Source organism: Panicum virgatum, chromosome 5K, assembly GCF_016808335.1.
Source record: "Panicum virgatum strain AP13 chromosome 5K, P.virgatum_v5, whole genome shotgun sequence".
Taxonomy (NCBI): Eukaryota; Viridiplantae; Streptophyta; class Magnoliopsida; order Poales; family Poaceae; genus Panicum; species Panicum virgatum.
This window is the reverse complement of record NC_053140.1, coordinates 9,308,910-9,335,784: the sequence shown is the minus strand read 5'-3', so window position 1 is coordinate 9,335,784 and position 26,875 is coordinate 9,308,910. Positions and strand designations below refer to the sequence as shown.

At 45.9% G+C, this 26,875-nt stretch overlaps 3 protein-coding genes across 7 annotated transcripts; 1 reads left to right on the top strand and 2 right to left on the bottom strand.

The window, feature by feature from the left end:
* Positions 1-7,655: 7,655 nt before the first annotated feature.
* LOC120706154 (EEF1A lysine methyltransferase 2-like) lies at positions 7,656-10,675 on the top strand. The gene is made up of 7 exons (XM_039990728.1): positions 7,656-8,083; positions 8,303-8,428; positions 9,158-9,292; positions 9,368-9,464; positions 9,659-9,762; positions 9,944-9,995; positions 10,312-10,675. Exons 1-7 carry the CDS (start codon positions 7,803-7,805, stop codon positions 10,504-10,506), a joined length of 990 nt encoding a protein of 329 aa, XP_039846662.1. The 5' UTR covers positions 7,656-7,802; the 3' UTR covers positions 10,507-10,675.
* A 281-nt stretch (positions 10,676-10,956) lies between these two features.
* Positions 10,957-14,716, bottom strand: LOC120706155. Of its 5 annotated transcripts, none has more exons than XM_039990732.1 (9): positions 14,321-14,716; positions 14,135-14,243; positions 13,162-13,415; positions 12,387-12,458; positions 12,215-12,282; positions 11,979-12,129; positions 11,802-11,882; positions 11,617-11,706; positions 10,957-11,436 (listed from the first exon to the last, which is right to left on the bottom strand). In XM_039990732.1, the coding sequence occupies exons 3-9, from the start codon at positions 13,408-13,410 to the stop codon at positions 11,428-11,430; spliced, it is 720 nt and encodes a 239-aa protein (XP_039846666.1). In that variant the 5' UTR covers positions 13,411-13,415; positions 14,135-14,243; positions 14,321-14,716; the 3' UTR covers positions 10,957-11,427. The 5 variants fall into 5 exon arrangements, with proteins under 5 accessions (XP_039846666.1, XP_039846663.1, XP_039846667.1 ...); XM_039990729.1 differs by having other exon boundaries at positions 10,957-11,419; positions 14,321-14,698; XM_039990733.1 differs by having other exon boundaries at positions 10,957-11,419; positions 14,135-14,235; positions 14,321-14,550.
* Positions 14,717-19,718: 5,002 nt separating this feature from the next.
* LOC120706153 lies at positions 19,719-25,618 on the bottom strand. The gene is made up of 9 exons (XM_039990727.1): positions 25,278-25,618; positions 23,185-23,381; positions 22,287-22,459; positions 21,809-22,093; positions 21,530-21,588; positions 21,383-21,419; positions 21,225-21,296; positions 20,605-20,908; positions 19,719-20,442 (listed from the first exon to the last, which is right to left on the bottom strand). The coding sequence occupies exons 1-9, from the start codon at positions 25,426-25,428 to the stop codon at positions 20,068-20,070; spliced, it is 1,653 nt and encodes a 550-aa protein (XP_039846661.1). The 5' UTR covers positions 25,429-25,618; the 3' UTR covers positions 19,719-20,067.
* Positions 25,619-26,875: the final 1,257 nt, after the last annotated feature.

The following is a 26,875-nucleotide window of genomic DNA, read 5'->3' as shown; positions in this document are numbered from 1 at the left end:
CAGGATATGATGTGACGTCATTTGTGATTTACTTTTTTTGCGAAAAATTATCAACTAGTAGTAATTCTTTGAACTGAATACTAATTAAAACCTGGTCTACACACGCATTTTTGGGCTTATCTCCTGGTAACTTAAGTAGAAAATCTGATCAATTATTAATTGGTTGAAGTGATTAATATCTCGAATCTGGTTTCGTATAACAGAAAATTAATATGTTTAATTTCACTGCACTGTTTAATTTTCCTTTGGATTCTGAATTCCGGTGGTTTCATTGTCATTTAGGCCCAAATTAATGACCTGGTTCGTCCATTGTTTTGATAGTATGGATCCGTATTTTTTTGAAGGACAAATGTGTGTATCATTACCTTCATTCTAAATTGTGATGCATTAATTGGAAGAAACCAAAATACCATTTATCAATGAAATGAAATTTCATTATTAATAACCAACGGGTAGGGTCTGTTGCGACGCAAAGTACATATAATTGAGGACACTGACACGATCTGCGTGATTGATGGTAAATTGTAAAAAAGTTTGACCAGAAGGAATCGTTAAATGATAGGTATTTGGAACCAAAGGAGTATTGATTGTTTTTCGAGGGGTAATAGCTATTGTAATCGAAAGAGCCGGTACAAGTTTCGTGACAACAGTTTGATTTCTAGTTTCTCATGAATTTCTCCCTACACTGTACTTGCAGCATGTTACCTTTTTCAAAAGATGTATATATGAGCCCATTTCAAACTTCTACAATTTTTTTTGAATTATTCTTTCTTGCTTTTGTGTTCAGAAGTCAAAACAAAAAGCCCTTGCCCCTGCCTTTACATAAAGCGCTATTATTGTCCAGAACCCTACATAGCATTCTGTTATCTGGAAAATGATGGCATTGATTTTGAGCGGAATATTCAGTTTTTACTAATGAAAAAGCTATGTGAATGAACATGTTCTTTGCATTTTTTACATTCGGTTTTGGATTTCCATCTCACTATAATCTGTAATTGGATGATGACTGATTTATATCAGGGTTGTCAAACTTAACGGTTCCATAGCAATGGATATGCTCCCTGCCTTCCTGGCCTTTCACTTCTGGAATAGTATGCTACATCAGTTGGTTGGTGTGGTATATTACTCGCAACTGTCCGGGACACTAGCCAGACGGCACACAGGTTGTAGGTCAGGAGCTGTATGGAACCTCAGCAAGATATACATGTTTGCCGAATGTCCGTTGGACCTCAGCTGGCTGTACATGCAACTTGCCATGGAACACCAGGGATCATATCTCAAGATGGTCCTTATTTTAGGCATGTTGCCATGAAGCAAACAAGGAGATATCATAGCCTCATAGGATATGCCAGTGTATCATCTACCTGTAATGACGTACTACAACTCAACACACCGCTTCTCAATGGTTGCAACTTGCGAGATAAACTTATATATAAGCAAGGCAAAGGCCGGGTCAGATTACATAATCAGAGCCCACTAAACAGGCAATTACCAGTTGAAAAGGCTGGCAATTTAATTGCACATAGTCCAATCTGGTATATAATCTCAGCATATTTTATTTCTTTGAGAAGACAATGACATACATGAGGCTGTAAATTTATCAAAGAACCTCTTACAAACTAATGTGATGCACTCTGTTCTGCTGGCAACCAGCAGTAGTGCTTTTCTCTTACACCAAATCAGCACCAGCCACCAGCTAGTCAGCGGTACTTTTTCTCTTACAGTAAATCAGCACCAGCCACAGCCACAATCAGCCGAACAGAGCGATGTTGGTTTCCTAGAAGCATACTCGCTCAAGATTAACTATACAACTATACAAGACCAATTATGTTTTTTTAGCGGTACCAGGCCAATTATGTTTTTTAGAAAACCAGGCCAATTATGTAGGAAACCAAAGTCCAACTATTCTAAATTGGAATAAGTCCATTTTACTCCCCCAAACTTGTTAACGAATCCGGATTATCCCCCTCCCCCCCTCAACTACGAAACCAGAAATGGATGGTCCCTGAAGTGTCAAAACCAGGTACATGACCCCCCCACCCGGTTTTCCCCCATTTCTCCTTGGTTTTGACCAAGTCGCCCGTCCACGTCAGCCTCTTTGTCCACGTCAGCGCATCCACATAGGCATCCCTCTCGCCAAAACCCGCCGCCCACCCACCCCCTGTGACACCTCCGGTGTTTAGCACTGTTTAAAACATGCAATTAATATAAAATGACATGTTAAACCCCCCCCCCAATTCTTAATTACTTAAAGGCCCGAAATCCGTTTAAATGAACCAAAAAGTCAACTCTCACACCTTAGCCCAAATGAACTTTTGCCAAAAACAAAAGTTGTAGAATTTGATAAGGCAAACAACTTTCGTACTCAAAAATTTTCAAGTTACGACATGAAATTTGGAGAAAACCCCGAAAAACAGTGGGTTTAGGGGGATTTCATTTAAACTTGAATTCAAATTTTTTAACTTTCAAATTATTGCTCAAACGAATTTTTGCCTGAAAAGAAAGTTGTAGGAAATTGAATTTTGAACAACTTTCGTGTTCAAAATTTTTCGAGTTTCAATTGAAAATTTTGAGTTTGAACTAAGTCAAACCGTTGACCTTTCTTTCTCTCTCTCTCCCCTTCCCTTTCCCCTCTCTGCGCGCGCAGGCACTTGAGCGCGCACGCGCGCGAGCTCGCTGCGCCGCTGCACCGCTGCGCTCGCTGCCTTGCTGCCGCCGCGCTGCTCCTTGCTGAGCTTGCCATCACTGCCCCACTCGAGCGCGCACGCCGCCCGCCATGGCACTCGCTCGCCATCATCGCCTCTGCGCGCCGCGGCGCCATTGCTGCTTCGCCGCCCGGCCACGCCACCTAGCGCCCTTCCCTGTCGTTGACTCCGTGGCCGCCTCGCTGCACCCGCGCACACACTCACTGTGCTCTCCCTGGCTTCAATGCCGCACCACGATGACGGCTACACGACGCGCCCTCGGCGCGGTCGGCCATCAGTGCCGCCCGGCCTTTACCTAGCCCCCTTTCTTGCTGAGCTCTCCCCTCCCCATTTGCTTCGCCAAGAGGCGTTCTACCCTCCCGCTCCACTCCTCTTCCCTTCCCAAGCCGAGCCGAGCCATCCCTGGGCCAAAACGGCGCTGCCGCCCTGCCATTGTCGCCACTGCTCGAGCTCACCGTGGAGCCCCTACCTCCGGTGCCCCTCGGTCCCAACTGAACCCCGAAACGGGACCTCCTCGCCGCGGTGAAGCTCTATGGCCAGGCCTCGCCCATTCCCATCGCCGCCGGGCGCCGCTGTCGCGGGCAGAGCCGCCGCCGGCCGCCGCCCACCGCGGAACTCCCTGCTCCGCCCCTCTTCGACTCAAATCAACCCCCGGACTAGCTTCCTTGTGGCGCCGTGAAGCTCCCCGGCAGGTCGTCGCCCTCCCTCCCGCGCCGGAGCGCCGCCGCCGCAGCTCGCCACCGCCGGCGAGCCACTGCTCCGCCGCCCGCCCTGCTCCCGGCCGCCCCCGACCTCGACAAGACCCCCTACGCGCAGCTCTCGCCTCCCTCTTGCCCTTCCCCCACTTCCCTTCGCCGCCGGCGAGCTCCCTCGCCGGGAAACGCCGCCGCCGCCGCCTCCTCTATTCCAACACCGGTCAGGGGCATGTCTGTGAGCCCCCAAATCTTTCTAGGGGCCTAGATGCAAGTTTCCATTTCCTTTTTCTTTTGTTTTGAAAAACATCAAACTTGTAAATTAGTTTAAAAATCGTAGAAAAATCAGAAAAATGCAAACTCAACTGTTATGGAATCTTTGCAAAGAGATCTACAACTTTTGCTACATGCACTTTTCATTTGCTCAATAGTGTTTGCTTCATTTAAAATACAAAGAAAATATACCTTTTATTAGATCTCAAGTTACAAGCATGAGCTGTTAGCCATTTTTGGTCAGTGGGTTACATGTTAGATGAATAGCCTTGTGTAAAAGTTTCGTGGATAGTTGACATGCCAAGCTGTCAGTTTATTTAAATCTTGGTGCATGCCTAGGATAGATAGTTGTATTTATCCAAGTTGTTATGTTATGTTTCATGGATTAAAACTTTTACAGTACTTGTATTTTCGTTCCTAGAGTCTAAAAAAAGTTTGAGAATTTTTAGTTAAATCAAACTGGACCAAATGATTTTTGGTGAGGATAGATATCTTAAATCATGAAAAATACTTTGAGTATATAACCATTATGGTAAAATATGAGGCTCTGGAACTTGCTATAACGGTCTGTGGAATTTAGTTTTGATCCATGCAGCTATACATTGTGCTATTTTTCATGCCTTGTGTAATGCTTAGTTAAATCTGAAATAATTACAGTAGACTTAGCATAAGTTTAGGAGCACTCAGTAAAAATTTTAGCATCTTTACTTGTAGGGTTTGTTCTGTATAAATGAATCTTAGTCCTAGCAGTAGCTGTTTAATGCATTTTAAAAATTAATATGCTCACTAAAAATAGCTCAAAATTTTATGGCAGGTTTGTACTTAAGTAATTGACTCTCCATAAAAATTTTATCTTCAGAAGCTATACCCATCAACTGTTTTAAATATTCCATGCTTACACTTGAGAATAATCTTTCTAAAAATAACAAAACCCTCACTTACTTAATGTAAAGAAAATATTTTACCACTCTATCGTGAATTAAATTTAGTTTGTTACCATCACCACAACTCATGCATGTGCATTTTATATAGATTTGACTACTCTCGCCGACGGTACGTACAAGCTGGTGCCGGAGTCCGAGAGTGAGCAGCGTGAAGCTCAAGTTAACCTAACTGAAATCACTGAAGACCTGAACCAGAGTTTAGAAGAGCCCAAGGCTAGCTTCGCTCAGGAAGGCAAGCCCCGAAGCATGTCCTACCTATTTTAAATTTATGCAACTGTTTATATTCCTATCTACTTGTGCATTAAGTTTGTAGGAATTGTTTGAAACCCTAGCTGCATAATCTTAAGTACCTATGTTTGAATACTAGTATTGTAGGTCGCTAGTTGGCTATGCTAATGGTTCGGTAGAAGTCGAGTGATTTCTTGTCACTCGCGAGAATTATAGGAGTTGGATGTTTACTACACACTGCAATATAAGGTTTACGGGCGGGATTGTTGTACTTGTGATACCCCGTCTGTTTAGTGAAAATGGATAATGTCGCGGTGTGTGGTAGTGGTGGTTAAGCGTTTGAACGTACTAATCACATGCCGAGAAATATGGTAATCGATAAGCTTAAGTACCTGATCGGACCGGGGAGTGGACTTTTCCCTCACCCTCTTGGAATGTTGTTTCTCATGCAGCCACATGCGGTGCAAGCGTGGTCACGACCCGGCGTCGACCGTGGCGTGGGGCTCTTGTAGTCGAAGGGGGTGACCCTGATCCACAAGCCGGAAAGAAAGGGGAAATGTTGCGTGGGGACTCGGTTCCCATTCGTGTGTTTAGGTTTGCCTGGCCAGGTTAACAAATTCGATTCGAATCGTCCGTCTCTCACGGATATTGGGACTGCTTAACCCTTTTGCCACATAGAGTAAGAAGTGGAACAATGATGATGAGAAACATGGTTGAATGATGAAAAATAATTGTTTTCACCGTGTATGCTATTGGATAGATGCTAATGTAGAATGGTTAATCAAACTAGAACCTGAAAGCTAAAATCGGAAAATAAGGACTTACTCTTTATTGCTTTTCGGCAAAAACAAGCCCCTCAAGCCAAAAGCCTTGCATGTCTAGTTAGAGGGCTAAGTATATCCTAGTCGGGTAAGCCTTGCTGAGTATTAGCATACTCAGCCTTGCTTGCGGCTCAACTTAGCTAGCTTGACTTGGCTGTGTACTTTACCTCCTAGTTGGTCGGTAGAATGGGATTCGACTCCGGCCAACGATGGCAATGCCGAGTGATGTCATGTATGAGCTTCATCATGACATCTTGTATCATCGTTTAGAACTCGCTTTATTTTCGCTGCAGTTGAACACTGAACTACTTTAAATTTGAACTTCAAGTACCTTTCTGAGTTTTCGAACTTGGTTTGTAATAATTAAGTTAAGACTCGGTAATGTAATATATTGTGAAATGTTGTACTCTCTGGACTCACCTTCATGTGGGTTGTATGTAAGCTTTGGGTTCGATCGACACTTAGGTAGATCCTTCGGGACTTTACCCGACAGCCATGCCGGATTACTCCATTTGAAGTGCGTGTTAGCCGGGATTACCTTTAGGGTGATGGTTAGCACACTTGAGCCGGATTAATTTGGGCGGAGCTGCCACACCCCCCCTCTCTCTCCCGCGGCGGCGCACTAGGTCCCCGCGGCGGCGGCCACCAGGGCAGAAGGGCTCGATCCACCTGGCGGCGCGAGGCTGTGGGCCCCGCCCCTAGATCCTGGCGGCGCGAGGCGGCGGCCCCCGGCCCCCTGGATCCCGGCGGCGCGCGACGACCTTACGGGCCAGTCGATGAGGAGGAGGCCTGGAGGAGTGCTCCCACCGGAGATGGGCGGCGGCGGCGGAGCAGAGGTGGGCGGCCGGGTGGTCTATTTCAGAGGAGGGTAGGCTACGGTAAAGGGCAGAGGTGCTTGACGATGTCGCGAGGAACCTCCTCGTTGGTGGAATCGGCACACGACGCCCTGTAGTGGGCGAATTCCATGGCGGCGCAGACAGAGCAGAGAGGGGCGGAGCAGAGCAAAGAAGCGCACAACGCACAGACAAGGCCGACGCCGGCGAGCAGAAGCTCTGCTCCGCCCCGCCGCGCGCCCACTGCTCTGACACAGCTGCCCGCCCGCGCCTCCCTCCCTCCCTCAGTCCCGCCGCGCCGCGGCTGCTGCCTGGCGCTGCGCCCTGCTCTGCTCCGCCCCGCTCCGCCGCCCGCTCCGCGCCTCTCGCTGGGGCTCATCCCGCCGCCCCCGGGGCCGCCCGCCGGGGCTCCTCCCGCCGAGGCCCCTCCCGCGGCGAGGAGACCACGGCGGCGCCGCCCGAAGGGGTTCCTCCCGCAGGGAGCAGACCACGGCGGCGCACGCAGGCCAGCAAGAAGGAGGAGAGGCGGCGTGTGGCCGGCACAGGGAGCAGCGGCAGGGCTACCTTGCGGCGGCATTGCAGCGAGGGAGGCAGGGGAGGGGGAGAGAGAGGGAGGGAGGGGAGGGATAGGATGACAGGTGGGGCCAGTGAGCTGACATGTGGGTCCCAGTGCCACCTTAGCGCCACATTAGCGAAAACCATCTACAAAACCAGTCAGGGGGGTTATTTACCCGGTTTCAAGAGTTGAGGGACCTTCCATTCCTGGTTTCGTAGTTGAGGGGGTAATCCGGATTCTTTGACAAGTTCGGGAAGGGGGTAAAATGGACTTGTTCCTTCTAAATTCCCGATTATGTTTTTTTAGCGGTACCAGCCTACCAGGCCAATTATGTAGGAAACCGAAGTCCAGCTATTCTAAATTCGGCCCAGTCTAATTAAGAATAAAAGGTCGCCCAAGCCATTTCCTAAAAAAAAAAATCGGCCCAGGTCTGTCCCAGTGACGAACGGCCTTCAACCCAATCTCACTCGCACAGGAAAATCTACCCAACTCACTGACTTCTCATCCCACAATTGTTTGGCTCCACATTTCAGTAGCGAAATCTCGAGCCACCCGTCGTCCCTCTCCAAGTACCCGCGCCGTCCCAACGAACCGGGACACCGACACGTAGGCCAATATCTCCGCGGACCCACCTGTCATCTCCAAGCCGCCTCGCGTCCTTCGTCCCCGTCCTCCCGGCACAACCAGGCCAGCACGCCAGCGTCACGGGAAGGCTAGGGTTCCGGCGAGGCGACGGCGAGGGCTAGCGCCATGGCGGGGATTCGGTGGCCGCCGGAGGACCCGGAGATCTTCCCGTCCCGGATGGTCGGCAGCGGCGTTTGGGTGCCCGTCGGGCCCCCGGGCGAGATGGCATCGGACGACGACCGGTCGGTGGCCGCGGACTCGTGGTCGATCAAGAGCGACTACGGAAGCACCCTCGACGACGAGCAGCGCTACGCCGACACCGCCGAAGTCCTCCTCGCCTCGTCCTCCGCCTCCGCCGCGGCCGCGCCGTCCGCGTCGGTCGCCGCCAACCCCTCCTCCGACTTCAGGTGAACTGATTTCACTCCATTTGTCTTGTTCCCGCGCCGCGAAATGGCGAGCTTCTGTGATCTGATTCCTCGTGTTGGGGAAAGCGAAGGGGATCAACCATCTGCCCCCCTAAGCTTAATTTGGTCCGATGATCTCCCGGTTATTGCATTTTAGTCCAAATCATCTTATTCCTCTGGGCCAGTGCATTCAAAATTGTCTTTGCTGTGAATCTTGAACAGCTTCGACAAGGATGTCCCTGACTCCAGCGACGTGGAGCCTCCGTTGCTGGTTATGCAGAATTTCCAGGATGGTGCTTATGCTGAGGATCTTGCTAATTTCCATGAGCGCAGCCATGCTGATGACTGGTAACATTCTTCAAGCTGTTTTCATGTAAATTTGTTTGTCGTATGCACTAGAATTTAGAGTGGCTGGCCCTGTTGCCCAGATGACGAGTGCTCTGTTCCATGCGCATTTATAACAAAATTTGGTTTGAGTTTGAGCTTTGCTTGGAACATTTTATGAGGAATCAGGGGCATTATTTTAGGAATTTAAGATAGGGTGCACAGACTCTCTGTTCCATGCGCATTTAGGTTTGGCATTACAATGGCTTTTCAAAAGCACCTTTTCTCTAGATCCTAGTGTCACATTTAGTTAGAAGTATCTCTTTAGGATCTATAACAGCAAAAAACTTACTGGAATCAGCAAATATTCCTGTAACAAACTAGATTCCGCAGCCGCAGTGCAGCACACCACAATATGGCAGCCGCAAATTGTCCCTTAGACCTGTCTTTCTAAGGCAATTCACTTCAGGATGTTTAAAATAAATCTTCTTTTATCCATGTTTAAACTTTACCATCTTTACTTTCAAGTTTATCCGGATATCATATATGGTGATTATTATTGTCTTTTATTTTATTGGAGGTTTTGCTGTTATAAGCCATGTTTACCACCCATTTGTGGAATAAGAGTCAAATCTTCTGAGTAGCCATTTTCCCATTCAAGAATAGATGCAAATATATATTGTGTATTTTTTTCTATATTTTATTATTTCAATGCTTATACTGTTGTTGACAAAAGCTTGTGTGAGTTTGCAGGTTTGGTACTGAGGTCATGGATATCCGTGTAGGCTGGACCAAAAATTTGTGCTCAAGCAAGGATTTGCCCAGCTGCAGCGTACTTGACATTGGGACCGGAAGTGGTAGGCTCTTGCAGCAGCTTGCAAAGCAAGGGTATGCTAGGAAATGTGATACCTGTGATTTTTCATTGTTAGTACTGGTACTGATGTGTTAATATGTAATATACAGGTTTTCTGATCTGACTGGGATTGACTATAGTGAAGGCGCGATTGAGCTTGCACGAAATCTTGCAATTCGTGACGGGTTTGAGCACATTAATTTCTTGGTGAGTCAGTCAGTCAAACATATAATGTGTATTCGCATCAGCATGCATATCCATATTGCATGCCCTTCTCGTGCTTCAGTTTATATTATAATATTTTCCATGACTATATGGTTGTATGTTAGGTACAATACCAGCCTCCATATCGAAAAAGCAGAAAAGAACCATTTCAGCTTATATGAATGGTCCTTTTGCAGGTTGATGATGTATTAGAGTCAAAGTTGGAGAGAAGATTTGAACTTGTCATGGATGAAGGGACTCTTGATGCAATAGGGCTCCATCCTGATGGACCTGTGAAGAGGTAAATGCATGCTTACTGTGTAGATATTGATATGTCCATAATCTTATCATAAATAAACCTTAGGTTTTCACACCAATGCTTACATGTTTGTAATCGCTTAAACTTTTTTAACATGGAAAGAATGAGATCACTTGTTTGCACACATGTCTAAATCTCTAATCTGTTTTCATTTGCATTTCAGAATGATGTATTGGCAATCAGTTGCTAGCTTGGTTTCCCCTGGTGGTATATTGGTCAGTTCTTCCATCAAAGTTGAAACTGGAGTTTTACTTTTCTTTATTGCTTGGACATTTGTGGCAGAATTATGAACTGTCAGTTTTATGTTGATAGTGTCACTTTGTATATCCCTATGTTATCTACTTGAAATTGCTATTTGCCTATCACATGCTGCTCTATTGCTATAGTCCTTCTGCTAGTTGCCTTTTCCCTTTCTATTAACTATCTGTTGGTAATTTATATGACAGAATAGTCTAGCATATCCCTGTAAGAGAAATATAGCTATTTAAAAGATAACATCATCGTCTGATGTCTCTTCGACCTATCTTTTAGGTCATCACATCGTGCAGCAGAACCAAGGATGAGTTGGCGCAGGAGGTGGAGAACTTCAACCAAAGAAAGCTTGGTGCTATGGGCTCAGGAGTGCTAGCCATTGATGCTGCGGTGTTCAGCTACCTTGACCACGTTCAGAGTTACCCTAGCGTGGATAGTTCTTCCATCACGACCGTTGCCTTCCTGCATAAGTGAAACATACATGTACGCCTGATTGCCTGGGTTATTGCCCCCAGAAAGATATCGTACCTGTTACTATATTAACTATGTACCCAAATCACTGATGTATCTGGATGGCATTTTAGTATTTTACTGTTGGATTGGTTCTTTGGGGTTTACTGTTGGATTGGTTCTTTGGAGTTTAGACGTTGTGTACTGTTTTGGTATTGCTGGATGCCTGGATTGTTCTCTAAATCACTTTGGTATTGCTCTCCCTGAAAGCGTGTCCAGATGCAATCCAACATACAAATGTATCAGTGCGTGAAAATTGGGTGCAACACCTGACCAGAAACACAATGAACTGCATGTATATTCATTAGCTATTAAAGTCGTCTGGGCATGTATCAAAGTAGATACAAAAAATACACTCTGACTGCGATCATTGATGCAAAATGCAAGATCCTAAAAGAATAAATCGCCAATAGATAAATTCGGAAACTGAAAAATAATTCCTTCCATTTGTAAGTACTTTTGGCAACATAATATCTTCAGTATACAAGGGTAGGCCGAACTTTCTGTAGTAGAAGCTCGCAAGTGACAAGTTAGTCTGCTACTTTCTCATATGTACAGGAGTAACAGGGCCACTGCATTCTTCTCTATGCGCATAGAAGCGAGTGGCTTCGGACTATCTTACTATGTCATCATATACTCATTTTTTTGGGTTTCTTTTTCTTGTGAGCATTCTTGCTTCTGTCAGCTCCAGAGGCGCTGGAATTTCCTGTCAGATTGGAGGTTGGAAGGCATGTTCTTGGTCCTGTCAGTAGACTGGTATGATGCGAGGTTGCAAGTAATTTGATCGTGCAGAATTGGTAACTGTGTCGTCTTCTTCCTCTTCCCCTTCCTCTTCCTCCTCGCTTTCTGATGATGATATATATGTTTCCCGTCTTTCCTGCAGTGTTAATTGATCTAGATCCGAGAGTTATGCCTGACAAAAAAACCTAGTCTGCTACTACTACAAATGGAGAAATCTTAACAAGTGTGACGTGCTATTATGCAATTTATGCTGCTGCTAAACTTAGCAGGAACAGGATCACGATTGCAGTTGGCATCGTGGGATTGTAAGCAGAGATTGAGTGATGAAATTACCTGCTGCTGCCGTCGACGATGGAAGTTTGCCAAGGCTCTGACCATCAGCAGGATTGGGAATAGGATTCCAGCGGTCCTCAGCACAAGAAGCTTTATTTCCAAATCAGAATGCACAATAAGAGGCATCAGGTCAAAGAACAATAACGTGATAAAAGATTCTGGCGAGTGATGATCATCCATCTTACTGAGAACAAGGCCAATGAGTACTCCCCATTTCCACCGACCATGAGAGGAAGAGTGTGGCGAAGGACTAGGAGTGCCATGAACTGTTCAATGATTCAATCAAAATGATGGATCTTCATCAGAAAGGAGATAAGAGTAAACCACATCAACTAGGGTCGGATTTGATGTCAGAAACACACAATTACGGCGACTGTCCGGCAACACAGAGTGCTGCTTCTTGTCCTAATAGGAAGGTAGTCCTCATAACTGTTCATGAAATCACGCTCTGTCGGCACCATTGTTATTATCTGGGCATCATCGAGATCTTGATGGGCTATCTCCCAGTTCCCTCTGTACGGAGATGGTAAAGCATTATAGAGTAAACAAATCAACAAGACAAACAAATTTGCTTAAGAATGCTTAAAAGGATGAGTACCTGAAGTTCATTGGTATGCTTCCATAGTGGAAAAGCTGCTGCGGGGCAGTATAACCTGGCCTGAATTGCTGAAGAAATATAGCAAACTTAAGTCCATAGGCATTTGTTAAAGCTGTACCACAAGCTATTCTTTTAAACTACAACAGATCTGCATAAATCTAAGCAGTTTTACCTGCAGACATATTTCGCAGATGGTGTCGCCTTTCTCATTGCACCAACGCTGAATGCATTTCCGATGTGCGTACTGCAAGACGGGAGCTACTAATTTAATTTTGTTTCGATCGTTGTATAGCCAACTGAAATAATACATTCCTTGCATCATAGTATATGACCATTTTCAGAAACAAGAATATGCAATAGGATCAACTCCAGGGTGTTTGTGTTTCCTTGAAGTTCCAAGTTCCAACTAACATTTTGCATTGTATCTAGCATAATCACACTCACAAAGATAGCTTTATCCATTTCCCGGGAAAAACAACACCTTCACCTTCCCTAATCATTCAGCACACTATTACGTCGCTGTCCAATAGGATGGCCCAATACATATAAGGCAGTGCCTTCCAAGCCACATTGTGAAAAACACAGTTGATTTGGGTCACATCTCGTGTCCACAATGACTCTCAAGTTAACATGGAACTCCCAAGTCCTAATTGTACAACCAACTACATCTAACCCTAACCATAAACGTCAACAGTTTTCATGCCGAGTCAACGATACATTAACTAGTGTAGAATTAGAAGTAGTATAAACAGACCCTCAAATTACAATCCAGGGACCACTAGTCACTTTCCCATCTTCTGCTGAAACAAGTAACCAACTTTTCATTTGCAAACAGGAACTGAAAACACATTTTTAACGAACTCTGAGAAACAATTGTCAGTAGCCCATAGATCAGCCGCATAATCCAGACCAATTATTTTGGTTCAGGATAAAGAGAGCAGGATTACCTTGAGGCTGCCACAGCAGGCGCAGGGTGCCTCCATGCTGGAGTCCCAATCCTCCTCCTGGCAAATCCTGCACTCCACCATCTTACTCGCTGAGCCGCCGCCGCCGCCGCCGCCTACGCCGCGATGGCAGTACTCGACGGCCACCGCCTCCGGATGCAGATCGACCATCCGCTTCGCGCCGCCGATCGCTGCTTCCAGCGTCGACTCCGTCAGCAGCCGGTCCACGAGCAACGCGAGATGGTCACCCATCAGACCTGCGCGCGCGCAATCCATGGCTCACTGAAACGGAACCCAATGGCGCCAACTCCCAAAAATTGCAGACACTCGGAAGAAAAATAAAACGCAATCGCAACTGCCAAATTTTGTTTGAAGCATTGGTAAGGGTGCCGAGGTGCACACCAAGAATCAAGAATCCAATGAGGAGCATACGGTTGCAGGACTTGAGGAGAGGATCCAATGCACGCATGCAATTGTTCCCCTATGTTAGGAACTGACTGACTGACAGAAACCAACTGCTTAAAGATAATAATAATAATAATAATAATAATAATAATAATAATAATAATAATAATAATAATAAATTTTTTTGTCTAGAAAAAGAAGATAATAATATTTTTTTTGCAAAAAAAACTAAATTGGCAACCGCAAGAAATGGAGATTGAATTAGTGGAATTATTATAGCAGGCGCAACGAGAGGGACCAAAGATTATTTGCGGTGGATAGGCTAATCGGCAAGTGTACCAAGAACAGGTAGTAGAACCTCCACATTTCCGAACAAGTCATGAATGGACGAATGAAATTGCCACTTTTTAAAGAGAATTTATTGATGAGAGCCGGCAGAAGAGCATGAGGAAAGCGCAATTATTAGTGTTGGATCGAAGAAACGCCACGAAAACAACAAAAGCATATTGCTCGAAAGAAAAACAACAAAAGCAAGACAAACAAGATTGACCACCAAGAAACCGAAACTCACCCGGAAGAAGATAACAGGGGGACGACCCGGGAAAGAGGGTGGCTATGCAGCTGGTGAAGATGGCCAGAGCACTCTCAAATCGCAATCGCAATCGCAGTGCTCTGAACCTCTGACAGGTTAAATCAAACTGAATAACACAGCAGCACCGACGAGAAGAACCAGATGATGGGGAAAAAAAATCTTTACCTTGTCCTAAGTACCAAGAACAGAGCCCCGGGAGGAAGAGGAAGCTTCGAAGGCTGGATTCGGGGCGGGGTTAAGGCACGGAGGGGATTGGGTTGGATTGGGGGAGGGGTTAAGGGACGCAAGAGATGGAGTGCCCTCGGATGTAATGCAGCGATGGAGGGGAGGCCAAGCCAAGGCAAAACAAACCCCTCTGTGCCTCTCACCACCGCTCTCTCCCTTGGGCCAGATTTAGATTAGAAGAGAGGCAAGGTAATAAAGGGGTTGGGAATAAGCACTGGTATCATCCGGCAACAGCTTCACTGATACTGCCGATCTTTTGTAGGTTTCCCTGGAGTGGCCTCCGATTCCTTGTCACTTTCGAAAAGCATTCTATTCTATTTTCTGGAGGTTCGGAGGGGGTGAAAAGGCTCGACCTTTTCCTTTGCCTCGTTTCTTCTGAATGCAGCCTTCCTTTTTCATTGGAGCTCAGGATTCACAAATGTATCTTCTCTAGACACCACCAGTAATAGTTCTTTAGTTTTTCACCAGGTCTGTACTCCCCCCTAATGTTATGCGTGACATCCCGGCCCAACAAAGATGTATTTGAGCTGGTCCAAGTATGAGTGGCATGACATATGTGGGAAGTTATCCCACCTTACTAGTTGAGAGTGAATCTCACCAACATATAAACTCAAGTGCCAAGTGCATTTCAACACCCGGGTTAACCCTTTTACGCGAAGCGAGGACGAAAGCGTAAGCGGTGTTGGTGCGAGTGCGTGTCTTACTTCAACATAAGAGTATGACTTAGTCATATTTGGGACTGTGGCGTTACAATTGGTATCAGAGCCAACTCTTGCGGTTATGTGGCGCATGGGTGTGCGGGTATGTTGCCGATGAGGACGTCGGGTCCTTTAGGGGTGTATGTGACATCCCGGCCCAACAAGGATGCATTTGAGCCCACTAGTAGCCCACTCTCGCGGTGTCCTTTAGGGGGTGTATGTGACATCCCGGCCCAACAAGGATGCATTTGAGCCCCACTAGTGGCCCACTCTCGCGGTTACACATACGTGTGCGTGCTAAGGACGCGGACATGTGGCGCATGGCACGTGTGAATCCTTGTGTGGTCGCACGACATGGCATATGTGCCGGTATTAGGTGCATGGACGCCGTGTGCTAAGAGGGAAAGTTTCTGGTCGATTACTCCAGTGTGTGTGGGTAAGTTGTCGACGGGGACGTCAGGGTTCTTTAGGGGGGTGTATGTGACATCACGGCCCAATAAGAATGCATTTGAGCCCACTAGTGGCCCAAGTGTGAGTGGCATGGCATGTGTGGGGAGTTGTCCCATCTTGCTAGTTGAGAGTGAGTCTTACCAATATATAAATCCAAGTGTCAAGTGTATTTCAACACCCGGGTTAACCCTTTTACGCGAAGCGAGGACGAAAACGTAAACAGTGTTGGTGCGAGTGCGTGTCTTACTCAACTTGAGAGTAAGACTTAGTCATATTTGAAACTGGGGCGGTAATGTCCTGGCGTGAGATTAAGACTTAGTCATATGGCATGTCCGGCGGTAATGGTACAACTATGCCTGTCCCTTGGTACAGGAGCTGTCGGGAGGTATTTCGCCACACCTTTTCTTGCGCAAACTTGCCGATAGTTTTTTTTTGCGGGTGAAAGTATTTTATTCAGGCAGATGAACCTACATGTTCTGTGATTTCAGTTCAAAATCCTTTTTCTTTTTGCATGAGATGAGAGCTGTTAAAGCTAAACCACTTGATTAGGAACTAATAGACGGCTGAGTAGTAAATAGCTGCATCATTAGCACGAAGACTTTTTTCCTGGAAAGAAGTTAGCATGAAGATTCTCCCTGTACTTGGAAGAAGGCAACGCAAAGCTCGAGGGAAATACGGATTCCTTGTAGATGGCCCACCACTGCTCCAAGGCAGACGGGTGAAGGAAGTTACAGGAGTGCCCCTGTGGGGACTCGGTAGCTCCACTGCCCTAGGGCAGTAGGAAGCAGTAGGCTACCCGCTTTGCACACGTTTGCCGCGACTGCTACGCCCCCTACTCCGTTGCCGCTAAACCACGATGCCCACTCCGCTCCGCTCTCCCGGAATTCCTTTTCGTTCTCTCCTCATTTCCGGACACGGGAATCCTCTATCTCTATCTTGTGTGTGCAAATCAGCAAATGTGCAATGTTCGACCATGACGTAGTCTCTGTTGTAAATCAAGCAAAAGTTTAATGTACTAAAATCGTATTTTTCTTTCTTCGAGGAGCCTGAAATCCTTTTTTTAGCCAATAAGCGATGGCAGCTCGACAAGTAGCAACTTCAGAATCTCGCTTGATGTATCTGAAGTGACAATTCATCCATTCAGGTATGCCCTACCCTAGCAAAAGCTACATGGCTGGTTGCTTTGGCATGGCAATTGGCAATGCAGGCTTGCAATTTGGTCCTGTTCTTCTCGTGGTGAAATGATGCTGTCCAGTGCTAATGTACTAGTATAGCTAGCGCTAGGTATTTCAACTAGCTGCGTATTCAGTCCAATAACTCCAAGTTCAGACAAGAAAATGTGGCCGCTCGACTTGTCCATTCCACAACCAACTCTCCCGGGAACTTATCTGCAACGTGCCAAACCAAAGCCATCTCTGAGCTTTATCGGTCAACTGAGGTGACCCAAGCGCTGGCCAAAATGGGCACTCGATTTCTAAACCGCTGTTGCAACTAGGTCAGTCTGGTAGTACTTTGGTTGGAGTTGGGTTGGTGAACCCCACAACCAAGCCTGTTGTCTCCTCTCACAACATGCGGCTGCCATATGGAGTCGTGCAGAGAAAACCTAGTTGTTTAGGTGTGGGTGATCTGGTTTGGTTGGCCTATACTCTGTCTCCGTGATCTCGTTTAAAACAAACACATCTTCTGTACTAACTGATGGCCTTTGCATATCCACCCCGAACACAGGGACTGTGTTTCCTCAATTGAAGTGCAAGAACGTGCGATGATTTTCTTTGAAAGTTTGAATGGTAGTAGTAGACAGAATTTGTTGCACTTGTTTCCTTCACTTTGTATACAGGTTGACTGGATCCACATAAAAATGGTTAGAATACAGATGGAGCAGAAGAACATCACCTATTTGTCAGTGAAAAGAGGTTTGAGAGCAGCAGCTATATTTTGGCCATGAACTAATATTTGAGTAAACTTTTTTTTTAAAAAAAAAACTCGACATCTGTCAAAGCCCTAGGGTAAGAAGATAGTGCTTGTTTGCGTGGTTATCCACTTGGTTTCTCTTCAGGAGCAAAAGATACATATAAAAGATCTGTGTTGCTCATCAATTCATCTACATACAACACATACAGGCAATGCTAGAGTTTTCAAGATTGGCCAGATCTCCACGCCCTCCTGTTTCCAAATGGTACCATTATCTATACTAGGATATCTCACACCCATGGATCCATATCGACTTAAATGTCTGCTATGTTGTTTCCGGAACACAAACATGCACGCTAATTATACTCATGTGATGTGCTAGTACACTTGTCAATTCCATCCGGACCATTTCGCCTCACAACCTATTAGCTTTCTCCAGCGTCTTATTTATTTGCCTGGTCCTGTATTTGCAGCAAAGTAATGTTGTTAGGCTGCTGCAGGTTCCTCTGAGAACGCAGAGGTTAGGTTCTTTCTTTTATGAAGCTAGGCTGCTAGCTAATCATTGTGCAGTCTCGTGCACTCCCTTGGAACCCTCATGTTTTGGTGGACAAGCACTAAGGAAAGATCGAAATTCTGCACACTCTTTCGATGCCATTTACTTTCTTTTGTTTATGCTTCAGATTGCTTCCCAGTTCCCTGTTTTTAGGAACTGTGTCATCACTGCCTTGGAAAAAAAAGGGAAAAAAACAGTAATCTGTGATGCTGGATATATATGGAAAAAAAAAGAAAAACGAATCACTATGTTTTGAGAGGTTCTCAATCGGTGAGAAGGAAACATACGGTGTGGTATGTGGCAGTATCAAAAATGGAGTACAGATCGTGGCGGTGATCGATGTACGCGTTCTCCAGCAGGGTAGATTGCAGATGGAGTGCTCGAGTATTGCAGTATCGGCCTTCTCTAGGTAATGGGAGACATACGGTACGTAGAAGCTAACGCCAATGCCGCATGGGTATCGTCAGATCGAATCATGGTCTAGAAAAGAAGCAGAATCATTCGTGCTTGTTCGGTGATTCAGTGGAGCATACCATGATATGCGGACTGGATCAGTTCTTCATACACTGCATTATGTCAGTTGTTCGGTCTTTTTCTTTTTGTGCCGCCTTGGCAAAGTCAACGTCCAATATCATGAGCTGTGACTGCTCAGCACCCCACACCTTGGAAATCAGACAACACAGCTTTTTCATCTCCTACGTATTGCATCCAGCTTTATCGTTGACCTGAGGATGGAATCCATGCAAACACAGTCCTTGATCTCCTATGTATCACACAGGTTGGTCACTGTAAAAATTAAGACCTAGAACCACAGGCCACAACCATCTCGGACTCGGATCGGAGAAATAAAACAGAGTAGCATAAAGTAAATAGGTCATCATGCTTTTCGCAGCTTTTGTGAGCAAAGACCACCAAGGGATGAACTCAGTTGTTACCAACGTAAGTAGGACTCTACTTACACTGACACGCTTCTAACACATTCTATCCAGCGCTAATGCCTACTAGTTCCATGATGCAGCGCAATCACTTCAAACCGAAAGAGAGAGGAAGAGGAGAGGCATGCGCACTTGGGGCACTAAGATATGCAACCTTGCAACTCACGGAAGTAAATTTCTCTGCCACCGCTACAAGTGCGCGCTTGGTGGTAAAAATTGTAAAGGCGTTTTACTTAAAGTTTACGTAAATAATAAAAAGATCCTTATATATATATTTTAAAAATATTCTCTTGTTGTTGCTCCAGCTTTTTTTTTTTGGGAATGCATGCTTTCTTGATGTCAACTTTTCCATTTGCCATTTCTGTCCTAAAAAAAAGATTGCCAGTTCGGGTGGCAACTGACATGAATGATTGTGTGTGAAGCAAGAGTAGTGCTCTCGCAGACTCGCACTGAGCACTTTTGATATTCTCGTTTTTTTTGCCGATGGTTCTGAGCCGGTTACAGGCCCAATCGGCCCAGAGAGACAGAGAACCTGATAGTTTAAAGGAAAAAAAATTCTGTAGTAGCACAGTGAAATAGAGAGGATCTCCTTCTGTACAACCTAGACCCCTGTGCTCATGAACTGAATACTCCGGAAATGCTCCGTGTCTAGCCGATCAGGTCCAATCAACTCCAAGCAGTCATCACTGCCTAACAAGCACTTCTTTCTCCAACCAAGGGATGAAGGGAAACACCAACAAAGCGTTCTACACAAAATAGGGATATGCGGACTATACGCTACACAGAACATGTGCAGCTGAACATCCAGAATAACTGAACTGAACTATTCTCATTAGGTATTAGCCGTGTGACAGGGGACTTGCTCCCCCTGATCGCTTATCCCATCGCTCTTACTTCTTACACCGATATATCATGCGCCACATCATGCGCCACGGCATCAACAATTCAACATACAACACAGAAGGAAGCCCGCACTAGACCTAAACTCTCCACTGCAAAATGGGGCTTTGCCCCACAGTGCTTCCGTCTCCTTACTTCTCCTAACTATCTCCAGAACCCACTATATACCGATACTATTTTACATAGCCATGGAACTGTACTAAATCTTGGTTTACCATGGGCGTAAGCGGGCTCACCCACTTACGGTAGTGGAGAGCTGTCTACTGGTGTGATCCTCGACACTGAAGCCAGGTCAGACACCTCCTCCCTTTGGGGGCGGTCCGCCAAGAGCATCCAGACGAGGTAGAGAATGAGGCCTGAGGCAATGAGCGCCAGGCCCGCGGAGACTAACTCGAGGTCGCGCTCCACAGGAGGGCAGTACTGTGAGGCGATGGCGCTGAAGGTGGCACGGACAAACTTGCAGTCCTGGAAGCTGAGCAGGACTGGAGTGTAGTAGTAGAGCGCATAGCTTACATTTGCAGCCAAGACAAGTTGTCCATAGATTTCAGGAGTCAGGGTTTTGTTGCCTGAGCACAGGTCGGTGTCTTGGGTCGAGCATGTGTAATTCTGCCAGGCCTGCAAAAATTAAGAAGAATGCTATGAAAAGACTATTTACTTGACCCTAGTCGATTATTTTAGGATTTCCAATCAAAGTTCAAACAATCCGGATTATGACAGAAACCTTCAGTGGAAAAGCATTGACAAAAACTGAATTGTCAGGAGGATATCAATACTTACTGTTGTTGCGTTTTCAAAGGTGACCTCCCTGGACTTGCACTGACGATCGTTAAAGTTTGAATCATATGGAGAACATAAGTAAGGCATCAATTGCCCATGATGATTATGATGTGGTCTTCTGTTTGAAAGAGCAGATATAGCCCTATTGACTATCCTCACAAGCATCACCACAACCTCTTTGCTCTGGTACAAGGTCCGATTTGTTGTACTTTCATCCACACATGGAAGGATGTTGCTGAGAGCTGTCTCTGCTTGAGGATGTTGCGCCCATTGGTCCATTGCTTCACAGGTATCCTTTGCAGCACTGTTGTGAGAAGATTGTAATAATGTTAATACCAAAAAATAGTCCTTACGACAGCATATAGTTATCTAGGTGTTTGGCAGGGAAAGCTATTGATGCGAGTTGCTAACTTATGAGCACTCAACATCTATCGACTGATAAATAAATTTACTAGCATACTGGTCCTGCAATATGCTTCCATTTCCTTTGATGGTTGCATAACAAAAGACTGACAAAACTGAAAAGAGGTTCAGTAAGAATGGTACACCATGACTATAGTCCCACCACTCCTAAACACATTCACATCACACAAGGAAGACAGGTCAAGTAAACAATATACCTGTTTAGTATCAGGAAAATTCCTAGAAGAATGAACAGAGCAGCCACCATTTTGCAGCATAAGATAACAAATCTGTAAAGTTCAAATGGAAAGATGTTAAAATTGCAACAGTACAGAACTTCAACACACAGTACTTGGCAGATGGGCAGAAAGTTTACATATAAACTGTATATCTTGGTCCATATAGCTCTAACACTGCAGAAGGGAGACAAGCGTGTTTAGAAATTAGAAGATAGTGGCAACACAGATAATGTTACAGAAGGAAAAAGGAATAAATTTGGATGTTGACTGATAAGACTGCATACCATATCCAAGGAATGCAAGAACCGGTAGCAGCACAGCTATGCAAATCAATACAACAGACCTGCAAGGAAATATGATTTAAATTTTCAGATTGCAATTGCAGGCAAAACATTACCAATATTGCTAAAGCAACGGCATCACTAGCCCAATTGGTATGTGATTATGTTTCTTGTCAATATAGTGGTGTCATTTTCTAACAAAGGTAGTAGCTTTTAAAATGCTGATTCCAAGGGTCAAGGAAACAAGACAGAATCTAGTGAAAGAGCAGCTCTCAAACGTACATGATATGGATAACTTTTCTTATCCTTTTGTAGTTTTCTGCTGTCTTCTGAGATATGGTATCAGCTGCTTTATTTAAGTCCCCCTTTAAACTGTCAATTTGACCTTGAACGTCTGATGGAAGATACAGTGCTGCCACGGTGATTGTCTTTGCAAATGACAAGTATTCCGTAACGTTCCTTAGGGACTGGATGGTGAAATCAGATTGATTTACAACAAAATCCAGAGTCCGTGTAGCTTCTTCATGGAATTTACTCTGCCCATACAGAAGGACAATGCACCCAGATCTGGTACAAATTGGATAATTATAAGAAATCAGAACCAGTTATGATAAAAACTTAACTATGAAAGAAGAAATTATATCTGGACGAAAAACAGCCATAAAAAAAAGATAGAACAATCATATGCTTATAGCAATAATCACCCAAAAAAATTACAAAATTAAAGAAGAAACAGTTGCTGAAATAGTTGGTGCATTACATTAACGTAAGTGCAAAGACCACGAGTAACACAGGTTGTACTATATCTGCACGAGAAACCTTTCTTTTGGTCATTCTTGATCCAAAATAGCATCGTACAACTGCAGCCATCCCAAAAAAGATGAACCACAAGGCAGCAAGAAGAAATCCAGATACTCCTGTGAATGAAACAGACTGAAACAGACTTGATTCAGCTAACATGGCATTGAATGTGAGTATTCTGCAAATTAGAAAAAGCATGGATGGATTGAAAAATAGCAGCCAAATCCTAAATAGAAAAACTGAACACTAACAAGTTTTTTTTTGAAGAAAACACTAACAAGTTTTATTGCGCTTGGTGAATATAGAAGTTCAGGCTTTGGCCTAGTTTAACTAAAAAGTATGCTATGTCATCTCATGAAGGCATTGCCATTTGAAAATTTGCACTAATATTGTATTAACAAGAGAAAGTTCAAAAATATAAGACAGTCCTAAAATATCAACTGCATATATCTGAGAACAGAACTTCTTCAGTTATTTCTGAACTCTAGACAGCTAAGTATGTAACTGAGTATGGTTCATGGACATGTGTCATCAGCACACTGTACCATCAAGTGTAAACATTATACATTACTAAATTAGCCAATCATAAAGATATTGTATAGTCTTGACTCTTGGGCCATGCAGTGGTTTCCTCTTACATGAAGGAAAGAATCAAGATAGTCCAGCTCCTCGATCTTCTAGATTACTCAAAGTATCAGCAGCCTACTGAATCTCTAGTTTATATAAAGCTTGTACTAATCCTACCTAACCTGCTTCCATCAGCCACATAAATACTACCGGCATGCTACAGTAGCATCTCTAACGAAATTGAAGCTTTATGCGCATGAGACTTTATAAAGTTTAACAAGGACACATACCGCCCAGTAGTGCTTGTTGGTGACATTCCACCCTCCTTCATACAATCGGAGATGACGGAGAACGTCTGGCCGCCGCGTCCTGTCCTCGGCCAGAACCAGTGGATACTTCGCACTAGGGGCCATAGCTGCCGGCCCCGCTGCAGCGTCTGGCATCCCATTCAACAGCCCTTTTGCCCATGGCCCCAAGTTCTTCACCTCTAAAATAAGACAGATATTTTCATGAAGCACAACCCTTTACCACCAGCATGGCTGACATATTTGGTTATTTGCAAGAACTGAGAATTAAAGTCCTACTTGCACGGAAGGCAGAAAGTGCATCAAAGTGCGCATAAATAAATTATGAAGATCTGATGTCGATGGAACAAGTGGAACGTAGTCTAGGATTTGACGGAGGAAATAAAAAAAAGACAGTTTTCAGTCCCACGAGGAAATGCGTCGTGTGAGCTCAAGATGAGAATGGGCCGACCCGGCCCTGGCCTTGGACCTGGCCTCGAGGCCAATTCTAGGAGTCATGGGTCGACCCATTTCTCCTAAATGTTATGGCTTTGATGGCACATTGGGTATTATGGGCCGACTCAAATATTTTTCTATAATTCTAAACCATGAATACTATGAACACTTTTAGAAAAGATAAGATTCAAGATTAACATATATCACAATAATATGTTAAGATTGTTAGCAATGCATCAAATTAAACATATTTACTAGTGGTCCATGATTTTAATTTTATCCATTTTCACTTCCAACGTATGATATTCCTCACTATATTTTGAAGTATATAGAATCTAACAACTTACGACCAGTTGTATTTATTCAAAAAAATGAAGAAAACTAATAAATTAAATAAAAAAATTATTAATATGATAAGTGGGTCGATCCATAATACCCATCGGGTCAACAGGTACCGGCCCTATTGACCCATTTTGAAATTTAGAGTCGGCCCCTATAACCCATTGGCCCTATTTTTGTGGGTCGGATCCACTACCCAATGGGTCGACCCGACCCATTTCCATCCATAGTGTGAGCCTGGCCCAGGCGCATGTGCATCAACCTGTGAATGCGACGGGAGAGAGGAGGCCAGAAGGGGCAGGTGGATCAGAGCACCGACATGACTATTAACTACCGCAATCGAAACAGCCAGAGCTTGACTTGTTCGTACCGAGGCACTAAAATTAGGCCCTCTTTAGTTCAAGCGCAAATTTTTTTTTTGGAATCTTACTAATTTGAAGTACTAAATGAAGTCTATTTACAAAACTTTTTGCACAGATGAGTTGTAAATCGCGAGACGAATCTAATGATGCTAATTAATACATGATTAATCAATAATTAACGGATGGTTACTGTAGCATCACTGTTGCAAATCATGAATTAAGTAGGCTCATTAGATTCGTCTCCCGATTTACAGCCCATCTATGCAAAAAGTTTTGTAAATAGACTTCATTTAGTACTCCATGTGTCAAAATATTCGATGTGACGGTTTTTTTTTTCTGTTTACGGTTTTATGGGGTTTATGGGGTGGGAACTAAACAGCGCCTTAGCATAGCCGAGGGGCATACGGGTTTACAAAGTGCGCCGCAGTCAGTCAGAGAAGATCTACAGACAGGATCGGCGGATATACATATATACGTATAAAACTAAAACAAGTGTACGCCGTACAAATAAACAGAATCCTCCAGAACAGAACAGAACAGTGTCCTCGCGCTGCGAAATCGAGCGGACGAAGAAACAAAAGCCGAATCATACGAGATTCCAATCGTAGAGACGCCTATCTCGAGTGAGCTGAGATCGCCAGAGCGAGTTTCTACAGAAGACACCCTACCAAAAGTAACCCATCAAAACAGTGCACGCCGCCAAAGCGCATCGGAACGCCGAAAACCCGCTCCTAACAAGTAATAACAGTCTTATTTCAAAAACACGAGTAATAACAGTACCACCATCACCCATATCGCAGCCCTCCTCCGCACCACTCGGAACGGATTGGAGCCTACGATCGAGCTCGCCCGATCAACCCGATCCCCCCTCGTGACTCGATCGCGCACAAACTGTAACAGCGGGACCAGACGGAGATCGCCGGCGGTGGACTGGGCGGTTACCTGGCGCGCTCTCGATCTCCCTCGCCGCGCCGCCGAGGTCGGCGAGCGAGTCCCCCGAGGCGTCGGCGCCGGCTGCCGCCACCAGCAGCGCCGCCGCCGCCGCTGCGAACACGGCCACCGCAGCGGCGGCGCGGCGGGCTGCTCCCGCCATCGCGCTCACGGCTCACGGCGCGCGGCGCCGGCCCCCACCGCGCATCTAGGGTTCCCGACGGGAGCCCGCGGCGGCGGCCCTCGCGAGACGGCGGGAGAGTGCCGGGGGAGCGCGTGCGCGCGCGCTGGGCGAGTGGGAGACGACGAGGCAGGGAGACCAGACCACCGCTAGTGACACTGCGCGCCGCGCCACTAGCCCCCGGGTCAGGGTGGGTCTTGTACTGCTACTGCCTCGAGGGGGGCGAGACCCCGTGTGTGCTCCGGTGTGTGGCCCTAGCGGGAGCGGGGGCGGATGACGTGTCCTATCTTCCCGCGCCGCGTGCGACGCGGTACTCGTTGCGCAAATGCTCCGTGGGTCCCACAAGGAGGACACGTAGGCGCTGGGTCCCGCATGTCGGTGAGTGGAGGAGAGCCCGGGGTGTGTCGGGGAGACGGGTGCACGTAGCGTTGGAGGCAGAGGGCGCGAAAGGGGCAGGACAGGACACAGGAGTCAGGAGGTGATGATGGAGCCGTGGGACCCAGCCGGATCTCGTGCGCCGCGGAGGTGGGGGGCTGGTTCTCGCGGGGCTATACACACAATAGGCTCCGATTTTCGGGTAATTACGAGGTGTGCCACTGGTGCGGATCCTTGACGAATGCCTAGTGTTTGCTGTGTGCTCTGCTGCTGCGAGGCTATAGCGGGGCAGGGGCAGTTTGGGGAGATGGGGGTCCGGCAACGTGGAACGTGCGTCTCTGTCTCGCGGGAGGCGGGCCCACCTGAACGTGTCTTGATTTCCAGTTACGATGCGTGTCCCCGTAGTGGGACGGTCACTAGTGCGGTGCAAACTTTTCAAAAAACTAGTGCGGTGCAGCAATGCTTCCTTTCCTTGCCTTTTTTGAAGTAAAATTCCTTTCCTTGCCTTCCTCAAGTCAAGAAAGGTGGCCACTCACATGGACACATTTGCCTAGCACTTGGCCCAGAACACGGAAGGGTGGCCGTTAACCCTAAAAAAAAGCTCCCTCGAAACACGCCATCAGGATGCAAAAGCTCCTTTTGACGAAAAAAATTGCGAGATCTGCTTGCGGCGTAAGCAAATCACTAGCTCACTAGCTGCTCAACAACAACGGAGCATGCATGCACGAAAAGAAAGGCCATCAGGACGGGAAAAATCACCAATGTAGCGGTATTTAGCTCCACGACAATGTAACAGTTTTGTGGACTCACTTTGCAGAATCAAAGTCGTGATCCAGGTCAGGTATGATCCTAGAACCGTGTGACAAGATCGAATTTTCGACCGGCAGTGAGAAGTTGCATGACCCATCCGGAGACCCGCGCCTGCAGCAACCGACGGAGACCAACGGCGACGGCGACGCCGCCGTGGGAGAGCCGTCGGTCCACGGCGGTGCCCATTTGTTCTGTTCTTCGTGTCATTATCTCATCCTGTGGTGATAGTTGCGTGCCATAAATG

Coding starts and splice junctions, on each gene's coding strand:
- LOC120706154 (XM_039990728.1), top strand. CDS start 7,803: ATGGCGGGGATTCGGTGGCCGCCGGAGGACCCGGAGATCTTCCCGTCC. Junction 9,465..9,658: donor TTGAGCACATTAATTTCTTG/GTGAGTCAGTCA, acceptor GTCCTTTTGCAG/GTTGATGATGTATTAGAGTC. Junction 9,763..9,943: donor CCTGATGGACCTGTGAAGAG/GTAAATGCATGC, acceptor TTTGCATTTCAG/AATGATGTATTGGCAATCAG.
- LOC120706153 (XM_039990727.1), bottom strand. CDS start 25,428: ATGGCGGGAGCAGCCCGCCGCGCCGCCGCTGCGGTGGCCGTGTTCGCA. Junction 22,460..23,184: donor CCAACAAGCACTACTGGGCG/GTATGTGTCCTT, acceptor AGTCTGTTTCAG/TCTGTTTCATTCACAGGAGT. Junction 20,909..21,224: donor ATTTTCCTGATACTAAACAG/GTATATTGTTTA, acceptor TTCTCACAACAG/TGCTGCAAAGGATACCTGTG.
- LOC120706155 (XM_039990731.1), bottom strand. CDS start 13,410: ATGGGTGACCATCTCGCGTTGCTCGTGGACCGGCTGCTGACGGAGTCG. Junction 11,883..11,978: donor GCCGGACAGTCGCCGTAATT/GTGTGTTTCTGA, acceptor ATCATTGAACAG/TTCATGGCACTCCTAGTCCT. Junction 11,420..11,616: donor ATCGTCGACGGCAGCAGCAG/GTAATTTCATCA, acceptor TTAACACTGCAG/GAAAGACGGGAAACATATAT.